General features: G+C 47.5%; 1 protein-coding gene across 1 annotated transcript; it reads left to right on the forward strand.

Moving 5' to 3' along the window:
- Positions 1-9,470: 9,470 nt before the first annotated feature.
- LOC308239483 (putative protein FAM90A14) lies at positions 9,471-10,829 on the forward strand (the record flags this gene model as incomplete). The annotated part of the gene is made up of 1 exon (XM_080652284.1): positions 9,471-10,829. One exon carries the CDS (start codon positions 9,471-9,473, stop codon positions 10,827-10,829), a length of 1,359 nt encoding a protein of 452 aa, XP_080508410.1.
- Positions 10,830-11,368: the final 539 nt, after the last annotated feature.

Raw genomic sequence — 11,368 nt, forward strand, 5'->3', positions numbered from 1 at the left:
GTGCAGGAGGCAGCCGATCCATGATTCTCTCTCATCATGGATGTTTCTATCTCTGTCTCCCTCTCCCTTCCTCTCTGAAATCAACAAAAATGTATTTTTTTTTTTTAAAAAAAGAAAAGAGTAAAAAAACATAGACCTGGTCCCTGCTTTCATGGAACTTACAGTTTCACGGGGGAGTCAGGCATGAAGCAAATAAATATGTACACACATGGGTGTGTGATTGCCAAGCAAACAGGAGAGAAACAGAAATTCTTCTATGAAAGCATGTGGTGAAGGGGGTGAGGGGTGGGCACGACTAAGGAACTGAGCAGTCGATGTGATCGGGACCCAGAGAGCAGGACAATGAGGAGACGGGGGCCGGATGCCACCGGCTCTTACCGTCACGCTAAGGATGCCTCTAAGTGAGAATGCTACAGTGTGCCGCAAGGGAGGACAGCTGTAACGCCGGGATTACTGAATGCGCTACCCACTCTGGAAGGAAGACCTACTAGACGCAGGGGTCCTCAAACTTTTTAAACAGGGGGCCAGTTCGCTGTCCCTCAGACCGTTGGAGGGCCGGACTATAGTTTAAAAAAACAACTATGAACAGATTCCTATGCGCACTGCGGGCCCGGGACGAGTCGGCTGCTAAGCAGGACAGGCAGCGGCACCCGGATAAATGTCCTCGGTGGGCCGCATGTGGCCCGCGGGCCGCAGTTTGAGGACGCCTGTACTAGAGAATGAAAACTCACTTCGTGCATTTGTTTCCTGTGTAATTGCCACAGATTTGCTTTCCTCATGTGAAGGGAGAGTCTAGAAAATTATCATCGAGCTTGCTCTAAAAATGTTCTGTTTAGTCCTAGTGTGTTAGAAATGCTCAATAGGAAAAGGGTTGAAAAGTCACTTAGCACCCTCTTAAGAGTCAGAGTGGCCTGAGCCGACCAAAATGCTAACTGTAGCAAAACGGAGACTCCCTGCTAATTGCCTATTGATCGAGGAAGGGGAAGAGAAGGAAAGGAAGCCACTTATTAGCATCTTCGCTAAACTAGTTTCTTTTCCCGGTTGGAAGGTAATGCTGACAACGGGAGACCCAAGCATTTTATACACGCAGCGGGACCGTGCTGCAGTTCAGTGGACGTTAGAGCTGGAAGATGAACACGCCCACGTTCCCTGGGGCTGAGCAAGCTTTGTAACACAACCCTTCCACTTACAAAGAAGTGCCAGTGCCCTAGCCAGTGTGGCTCAGTGGCTAGAGCGTCAGCCTGCGGGCCAAAGGGTCCCGGGTTCGATTCCGGTCAAGGGCACATCCCTCGATTGCAGGCTCCTCCCCGGCCCGGGCATGTGCAGGAGGCAACCAATTGATGTGTTTCTCTCCCATCGATATGTCTCTCTGTCTTTCCCTTTCTCTTCTACACTCTCTAAAATCAAAGGAAAAATATCCTCGGGTGAGGATTTAAAAAAAAAAAAAAGATGTGTCAGGGAGGAAATCCTGGCTGAAAAGTTTGATCGTGTTAAAGAACATTTTAATTTCCTAGCTTCTGCTGATTCTTTGTGCAGCTGGGGCCTAAGATTCGGTGTTGGAGACTATTTTATTGCTGGCATTGTCTAGCTGTGCACAGTATGCCCCTAAAGCTTGCACGCGGGGAGCAAAGCTGCTCAGATTAATAAAGTAAAAGTCAATCACCATGGAGGGCCAGGGAACTCGGTGTGAATTACATTGCCTTTAGGAAAATGCTTCTCTTCCTTAAAATGTATCTGAAATATATTGCCTATAATCAACTTTGTTCGTCCTTGGGAGATGTGCTTTGTTCAAGAGCTTTTTTTTTTCTCTCTCTCTCCAAATTTTTCCATTACAGTTTACAGTCAATATTATTTTGTATTAGTTTCAGGTGTGTAGCGTGTGATTAGACAATCATATACTTTACGAAGTGTTCTCCCTGATATTTCCAATGCCCACCCGGCGCTGTACCTATTGCATTCTGCAATTACAATATTGACTATATCTCCGCTGTAGTGCAAGAGCTGTTTTTATTTCACCCTAGTGGAGGGTGTCCAGTGAGTGCCAGAGTGGGTGTTATCATTCCAGACTGTCCCACTAAGGCCTTGCTGCCTCCTGGGCTGTTATTTGAACAGAGAAAATTAGATTTGAGGAAACTGTTGTAGATTACTTTATTTTATATATGCTTACCCAGATGGACCCTATGAATAAACCAAACCTGTCCAGCCGGTGTGGCTCAGTGGTTGAGTGTCGACCCATGCACCAAGAGGTTGCTGGTTCGATTGCCGGTCAAGGCACATGACTGGTTACAGGCTCAATCCCCAGTAGGCAGCATGCAAGAGGCAGCGGATCGATGTTTCTGTTTCTCATCAATGTTTCTATCCCTCTCTTCCTCTCCCTTCTTCTCTCTCTAAAGTCAATAAAAACATACTTTTTTTAAAAAAAGGAAAAGAATAAACCAAACCATATGGATTAGGGCCGTGGTCGGCAAAATGTGGCTCGCGAGCCACATGCGGCTCTTTGGCCCCTTGAGTGTGGCTCTTCCACAAAATACCACGGCCTGGGCGAGTCTATTTTGAAGAAGTGGCGTTAGAAGAAGTTTAAGTTTAAAAAATTTGGCTCTCAAAAGAAATTTCAATCGTTGTACTGTTGATATTTGGCTCTGTGGACTAATGAGTTTGCCGACCACTGGATTAGGGTATAGATTACCTTGGAAGTAAGGATGGCTAAGATTCATGCAATTAATAATTTAAAAAGGGCTCTCTGAGGCCCAACCAGTGTTGCTCAGTGGTTGACCATCAATCTATGAACCAGGAGGTCACGGTTCAATTCCCGGTCAGGGTCAGGGCACATGCCCAGGTTGTGGGCTCGATCCCCAGTGTGAGGCATGCAGTCAATGACTCTCATCATTGATGTTTCTATCTCTCTCTTCCTCTTCCTTCCTCTCAGAAATAAATAAAAACATTGTTTTTAAATGAGGGAAGGACAGAAGGTCTGGGAAGGGTCCCGAATTGGTTGGAAAATGAGAAAACAAGGAGAGAGAGAGAGACTCAGAGTCTCCTCCCCTCAGAAAATAGAAGCGTGCTGTCACAGCCCTGACCTTGCTGGCTCTTAGATCCACTTCGCTCTTGCCCAGATTTTGTCTGACTTCCGAGCTCTGGTGGCATTGCTCATCCACGTGGTGAGGTGGACGCTGCGGCCCACTGCCTGGCTCTGATCCCCTGTTCACTTAATTTGGGTAAATGATTCACACTCTCTGCAAATGCTCACTGACTGTAAAATAGGCTGCTGATAACACCCACTTCAAAGAGGAGATGGAATTGAACAAGTTGCAACCTGGAAAGCACCTAGAACTGTGCCCAGACACAGTAAATGCTTTGTTAATGGGAGCTACTACTGTTGTTCTTTGAATGAGTATTGATTGGGTGTCTGTTTTGTTTTTTGTGTGTGTTTTTTAATATATTGATTTCAGGGAGGAAGGGAGAGGAGAGAAACATCAATGATGAGAGGGAATCATTGATTGACTGCCTCCTGCACGCCCCCTACTGGGAGGGGGGGTCAAGCCTGCAACCCGGGCATGTGCCCTTGACCAGAACCGAACCCGGGACCCTTCAGTCTACAGGCCAACGCTCTATTCACTGAGCCACACCGGCTAGGGCTGGGTGCCTGTTATGTATAGAGTTAGACCGTCTCTTTCATCAGTTATTCCAAGGCCACTCGCAAAATCATCACGTATGTCTCCACGTGACAATGTCATTGTGATGGCCTTAGTAATGTAGTGCTTGGCTGTCTTGATTTTTTTCTTATTAAGAAACTGACTCAGTGCATCATAAAGTTCCATATTGATTGAAAATTCCTGTAATTCGCTGCAATAGCACGGTGGATGTGGTTCAGCTGCTTTATTTATTTATTTATCCTCAAGAAGAACAAGATTCCCCAACCCCTCGTCTGTCATTAGGCGTGCACTCAGCCTCTTCAGAATGCCTGATCTGCCATGGAAACCCACTCACATCCCTGGTGGTAGTCACCCCTTCTGCATGCTGACCATGAAATTCAACCTTATATTTATCCTTCATTTTCTGTCTCCCTTATATTTAAAACTAGAGTCATGATAATGGTTCCAGTATTTTAAAACATTTTGTCATAGTAACCCCTAGGGCCTAAAGCAAGCTATGAGATCTGATGATTATTACTCAGTTCGGGGCTATATATAACTCCTAACATAGCACCCTCACTGCTCAATCTGGTCGCTCTCAGATTACATTCTCAGCTATATTTCTGTCTTGGCTTTACAGAATCCCTCACCTATTGCATTTCTGCAAAGATCGGTTTAAAGCAGTTCTTCTCAAACTGTAATGTGTACACAACCCCCTGGCAATCTAGTTGAAGTTCCGGTTCTGCTTCAGTGGGTCTGGGGTGGGGCCCAAGTGCCTGCGTTTCTGACCGCTCCCAGGTAATGCCCGCGCTGCAGGTCAGAGGCCCACACTTTGAGTAGAAAGGATTTAAAGGACAGATGCCAAAAGCAGCTACAAAATCAGGCTTAGATGAGCCTCTTGAGAGATTCCAAGCCACTCTCAGCTGTGAAGTCAACGCTCAATGCTGAAATTCAACCCTGGCTGCTCTGTGAGCACCATCTGTCATGGCGTTGCCTAAACAGGTGTCCTATGGCTGATGGTCCCTGAGAAAGGGTGTTGGCCTCTTCCATAATCAGCCTTTTAAAAGCAAAAGCTGTCGCCCTAGCTGGTTTGGCTCAGTGGGTAGGGTGTCAGCCTGTGGACTGAAGGGTCCCGGGTTCAATTCCAGTCAAAGGCACATGCCCAGGTTGTGGGCTTGGTCCCTAGTAGGGGGCATGCAGGAGGCAGCCAATCAATGATTCTCTCTCATCATTGATGTTTCTATCTCTCTCTTCCTCTCCCTTCCTCTCTGAGATCAATTTTATGTGTGTGTGTGTGTGTGTGTGTGTGTGTGTGTGTGTGTGTGTGTGTTCAAAAGCTGTCGTCAAGCCAAAGAAGATTCGCTTCCTATTTATGGCTGTGAAAATAGAGGTTTGAGGGTGAGGGTGTGAGGAAGTTAAAAAGAAATTATATCATTGATCTTGTATTTATTCTCAGAAAATGTTAGGCACCCTTACCCCCAGCTCTGATCTGGAGACGGTGTTTCCTGAGGGAATGTTTTCTCACCTGCCAAGAACCACACATGACCACAGATGGGCCCAGAGATGGCTTTGAGCTTCAGAGCCCATACTAAGTGGTTGAAAAAATTCCCTGTCAAGTCCATGGGTTGAATAGTTTGTACGACACACATTACTTGGCCCCAACCAGAGTTCCTGACTCGGTCGGTTTGCCTGAGAAGTTATGTTTTGTTAAGTTTTCAGGTGATGCTGCTGCTGCCGGGCCAGAGATCACACTCTGAGAACCCCTGAATTTATTATCTTTAGCATTCTGAACCCCTGAATTTATTATCTTTAGCATTCTGAACCCCTGAATTTATTATCTTCAGCATTCTGAACCCCTGAATTTATTATCTTCAGCATTCTGAACCCCTGAATTTATTATCTTTAGCATTCTGAACCCCTGAATTTATTATCTTTAGCATTCTGAACCCCTGAATTTATTATCTTCAGCATTCTGAACCCCTGAATTTATTATCTTCAGCATTCTGCAGAAGTGAACTTTCTTACAAGCCCTCAGTGTCTAAGAAGGAAAATGAATGGGTGAGCGTAGGTCCAATGCATACCAGGCCTTTTACCTAAATCTTTGGCAGAGAGCGTGGGAGCAGAAAAGCAAGGCTGAGATGTGACTTAGGGATTTGAATCAGGGAGAAACCCCAGTTGCAAAACCCTGTTCCTTCTTGCAGGTACTAGATTGAAAGTCAGAGCTAGCAGCAAGAGGCAAATTATTCTCTTCTTTGGAATAATTAAGTGTCGTGTCATTAATGATGACTTGACTAGCTGTTTTAGGTATAAAAACTGTGAAGCAGGAGAAGTGAGAAGGAGCAAGCCCTGAGGTCTACAGCTTGGTGGCTATAAGAAATCAAAGAGCCCTAACCAGTTTGGCTCAGTGGATAGAGCATCGGCCTGTGGACTCAGGGGTCCCAGGTTCGATTCCGGTCAAGGGCATATACCTTGGTTGCGGGCACATCCCCAGTAGGAGGTGTGCAGGAGGCAGCTGATGGATGTTTCTCTCTCAATGATGTTTCTAACTCTCTATCCCTCTCCCTTCCTCTCTGTAAAAAATCAATAAAATATATTTTTTAAAAAAAAAGAAATCAAAGATATTCTGAAAGCAGAAAACAAAAGTTCACGTAGAGATTGTCAGCAGATGCGTCCAGCGAGCGGAGTCCTTGGTCAAGTCATGTTTCCTGTTTTCTTTCTTTGTAAAAAAATATATTTTTAATGATTTCAGAGAGGAAGGAAGAGGGAGAGAGAGAGAGAAACATCAGTGAGAGAGAGAATCATTGATCGGCTGCCTCCTGCACGCCCCACACTAGGGACCGAGCCCACAACCTGGGCATGTGCCCTTGACTGGAATCAAACCCGGGACCCTTCAGTCCGCAGGTCGAGGCTCTATCCACTGAGCCACACCACCTAGGGCTCCTGTTTTCTTAATGGCTCCCTGTCCTTTGAGCCTACCACTCTATGACATAGAGAAAGCTTGTTAGCAACAGGTTGAACTATCTCACTTATGTCTCTGCAGCTCAGCAACCTCAGCTAAAGGAGAGTTTCTCTTTCCCAGTAGTTGAAACTCAAGACCAGGGATTGGCTTTGGTGGGATTGACTTTTGGTCGGTACCTGCCCTCAGGTCATTCACTCCCATGGATGGGATGCCCTGGGATTGTCTGGTTGCTTGGGCTGGTGTCAACCTTACCCAAACCCCTTAGACTAGGAGTGGAAGGAGTGGTCCCTGGAAGACAACCAGGAGGAATGGAAGCTGGGACGTGCAACCCAAAGTGTCCAATGCTAGCCTTCATTTTCAGAAGCCTCAGGTTTGGGGCCAGCATGCAGAGGGCTCTGAATGGCAAGAGAATGAGAAAGATCTGGAATATTTCTGTTACTAGTAGAGAGCTAATAACAAGGGTTTGGAGCCACATAATGGTATAATCCTATATAATAAAAGGGTAATATGCAAATTGATCCCAATGGCAGAATGACCACTGGACCAGTCACTATGAGGGGCACTGACAACCTCTTGGTGCCTTCCCCAGCTGGCAAGCTCCGATTGCCTGATGGCCACCTGCAGCAGGGGCGGGGCCAGCGAGCAAGCGGGAACAGCTGACCTCTTGGTCCCTTCCCTGGCTGTCAGGCACCGATCACCTAATGGCAAACGGGGAACCGGGTGGGTAGCGGTGGGAGGCGGGGCCAGCTGCGGGCAGCTGGGGAAGATGGCCCTGATCGCAGGACAGGCCTAGGGACCATACCCGCGCACGAATTTCATGCGCCAGGCCTCTAGTGAAGTAATAAATTTTGAAAGAATTAATTGAATTGGTTTTATAAGGAAGCTGAAAAAGCAGGGAAATCATTTAAGGGACTACTGAAACGGGTCAGAAGTAGGATGCCGTGGAAAAGGGCTATGATGCTCACGGGAGGAAAAGTACGTGGCACACAATTTTGTAACTCTAGGAATTTGGTAGACATGTTAGGGACAGATGGCAGCTCCATGCATGCACTCCCCTGGGCTGGAGTTTAGATCTTCTATGGGCACTTTTACTCTCTTGCACCCCCAAACTCCTGTCCCTGCTTCCTTCGTGTTGGCCCAGCCTCAACTGCATCACCAGTGTGAACACGCTTCTGTCCCATTTCTGCCTTGCAGAGCTGTTGACCTTATTTTAAGTATGGCCTTATGTTTTTTAAATTTTATTTTTCTATAACTTAATTTGAAATGTTTGGAACTGAGAAGCCCTCAAGCTACAGACTTAACGATGCCATCTTGACTAAAAGTTTGCCCACTTGCTCATTTTAAAAATTTCCCAGGCATTTCCTATGTTCCAGTCCTGCTTGCCCGATATTGCTGCTTTGTCTCTCAATAGTAAAGGGAAAAGTAGAGAAACTAGGTAGTTAAGTAAAATGTGTATATTTTACATTATTAAAACTACAGTTGGCCCTAGCTGGTTTGGCTCAGTGGATAGAGCATCGGCCTGCAGACTGAAGGGTCCCAGGTTCGACTCCAGTCAAGGGCACATGCCCAGGTTGCGGGCTGGATCCCAGTAGGGGGTTGTGCAGGAGGAAGCCAATCAATGATTCTCTCTCATCAATTGATAGTTTTTATCTCTCTCTCCCTCTCCCTTCCTCTCTGAAATCAATAAAAATATATTTTAAAAAATACAGTTGGACAACTTATTTTATACATATATGTCCTAAAAAATACCATGATTAGCCCAGCCAGTGTGGCTCAGTGGTTAAACGTCGATTTATGAACCAGGAGGTCACGGTTCAATTCCCGGTCAGGGCACGTGCCCGGGTTGTGGGCTCGATCCCCAGTGTGGGGCGTGCAGGAGACGGCCCATCAATGATTCTCTCTCATCCTTGATAGTTTCTATCTCTCTCTCCCTCTCCCTTCCTCTCTGAAATCAATAAAAATATATTTTAAAAAATACCGTGATTAGAACCAGAGCTGTAAACAATCATGTAAAGTAATTTTCAAAGCGTACTCTGTGAATTATGAATAATTGTGCTGACGGGAATAAGGGGGACACAGAGAACTTTACTAAAAATATGAAAAGCTTATGGTTTTTATTAGTGGAGGAATAAGACCACCGAAGTGTGTCCTGGGAGGGAGGGACAAGTGCCAATCGGGACCGCCACTGAGTTTGTTTGCCTGCGTGGGGGGAGCCTGGATAGGTTATATTGTGGGAGTACTTTTGCAAATGTGGTATTTCAGCAGCCTGGAGAATTACCAAGGCAGAAGAGATGAGCCTGCAGGCAAATGTAATTGCTTTTACAGAATGAGCAATTTGGAATTCCAAGCGGCAGATGAGGTTCTTATCTAATTCCTCAGGTGTTTAGACGGGCTACTTGCACTTGGAAATCTTCGCTTAGATGAAAGAATTAGAGCTGATTTCGACTTTCTTGAAGTTTTTTCTTTTTAATTACAGAGGTGCTAGAGGCTGAAAAAATATTCAAAAAACAGTAGTTTGGAAATTACAAAATGCGAGTCTCCCTTAGACAGGCACCTTGGAAGCAGCAGCGGATCTAGAGGAACTGGTCCACCACCCACTGTTCTGAGGATCTGCTCACGGACTGAGGAGCTAAGCGGGATTGCGGGAGATTCGCAAGTCCATAGCTGAGACAGAAAGACGTGAAGGTCGTAGGTGGTGTAGCAGAAGGCAGGTCGTGACCCAGATCGTGGGCCCTCAGACCCTTATGGCCCAGAAAGGGAAGCAGCCACAGAGGGCCCCAGTGGCACACAAGGCTCCCCCACCAGAGGAGGAGCATCCCAGGGTGAGATGTTGGAAATGTGGGGCCTTTGGCCATAAGGCACGCAGCCTCAGGTGTGCCATGAAGCGTTGGAGTGGGGCCCTAGCTTCGCATGCCCTGGGCTCCAATGAGATGAAGGAGAGCCGGAATCCTTGGACTCCCAGGGACCTGTGGAACCGAGGGCCCTTCAACAAGGCTGCTAGGTTGACCCAGCAGAGAGTTTGGTATGAAGAACAGAGACAGGCTCTGCACCAGAGATTACCCAGGAGAGCCCCAGGAGGGCCCCAGCACAACTGGAAGGACAAGACAGAATCCTGTGACTACGTGAGGGTGAGATGCTGGAACTGCAGGGCCTTTGGGCACAAGGCAAGCAGCCACAGGTGTCCACTGAAGCACTGGAATAGGGCCCTAGCCCCCCAGGCCATGGGCTCCAATAAGATGAAGGAGAACCTGAAACCATGGAATCCCCGGGTCCAGCGGAGCCCAGGACGCTTTAACAGGGCTGCTAGGGAGACTGAGCACAGAGTATGGCATGAAGAACGGAGACAGGCTCCTTGCCAGAGACTTCCCTGGAGACCCACACGCAGGCCCCAGCAAAACTGGAAGGAAGAGACAGAACCCTGTGACTATGTGAGGGATCCACACACGTGGAGACCTGATCACAACACCAAGAGGAAATATATGCGAGACCCTGATCTCACCACTTGTTCACCAAAAAGGAAATGTGTCATGACATCCACAGCACCTCCCATCAAAGGTGTTGAGAGAAGCGCCTGCTTACCTCCTGGACCAAAGAATGGACAGGAAGGGCCTGTCACAGACTCCCCTCACACAGAAGGCACACACTTTGTCCAGGCTCCCCCCCACAGTGTCCATGAGAGGGATGACAGGACCCACTCTGCCTTCAGGATTCAGGGCCTGGACCAAACCCTCATCCACCAGCCACAAGCCATGTTCCCTGATGGGAACTCACACAGCATCCAACATGCTGCTGCACACAGTGTGGGCCAGGACTCTGATCTCATCATCAAGGTGCCTGGCAAGAGAGCTTCCCAGACCTGCAGCCAGACCTGTCAGAAGCCCACAAAGAAACCCAGACTCAGCCCCTGCCTGAAGAGCACCCAGAGTCCTGACCTCCAGCCTCCACATAAGGGCCCTCCCATCAAGACTCTCCAGCCCTGCCACGTGCCCCAGATCCCACCAATTCCTGGGGTTCCAGGCCAGCCCCGCAGAAAGGTCTTCTTGACATTAGACAAAGGCCCGTGGAGCTCCATGCCCATGACACCTCCTTCCCGCCCTCCTGCTGAGAAGCTCGCTGCTTTTGTTCAGATCCCTCCCACCACTGAGAAGTCAGAGGCACTCTGTCCCTGTGTCCCTTTGAGTGTCCTCCTTGAGGCCCTTCTGCTTTCCTCTTCCTCTGAAGAAGGTGATGGCCAGTGAGGCACTCCATGTCAGGGAAGACATGTTCCTCAGTCCCAGGCCACCTGGAGCTGCCTGAGGAACTGGAGAGGGGAGATCACTTGAAGCAAATGTTTCTGGGGAATCAGAGCTTCCCTTCTGTGCTCTGTGGACAGATGGTGGGAACTCTGATCATGCTTGGGGCACACAGGCTCAGTTCTTGCACTTTTAATTTACGTAGGTGTAGTGATATTTTATGGAAACTGTAGTTTGTGCTAATCGAACTGGTAAGGGAAGTTGATTTTTAGAGATTTTCATCCATTGTATGTAAAATTAACTTAAGTTGCAATAGTAGCCATTAAAGTCTAATGGACATAGGAAGCTATGTAATGAATCACTATCAGGTGTGCACCTGTCTGCTTTGGGGAACCTGGGGCCGGGCCACCTGCGTGGTCTGTAGATTTGAAGCAGTGCCTGTTGTCCTGATGTGAGACTGTTTCACTGTACTGTGTTATTTCAATGGGAATCAGGGCGGGACCCTTCCCATGACTTTGTACCTTTGGTTTAAGGAGTGTCATATT

The sequence above is a fragment of the Plecotus auritus genome, assembly GCF_963455305.1.
Source record: "Plecotus auritus genome assembly, chromosome: X".
NCBI classification, from domain to species: domain Eukaryota; kingdom Metazoa; phylum Chordata; class Mammalia; order Chiroptera; family Vespertilionidae; genus Plecotus; species Plecotus auritus.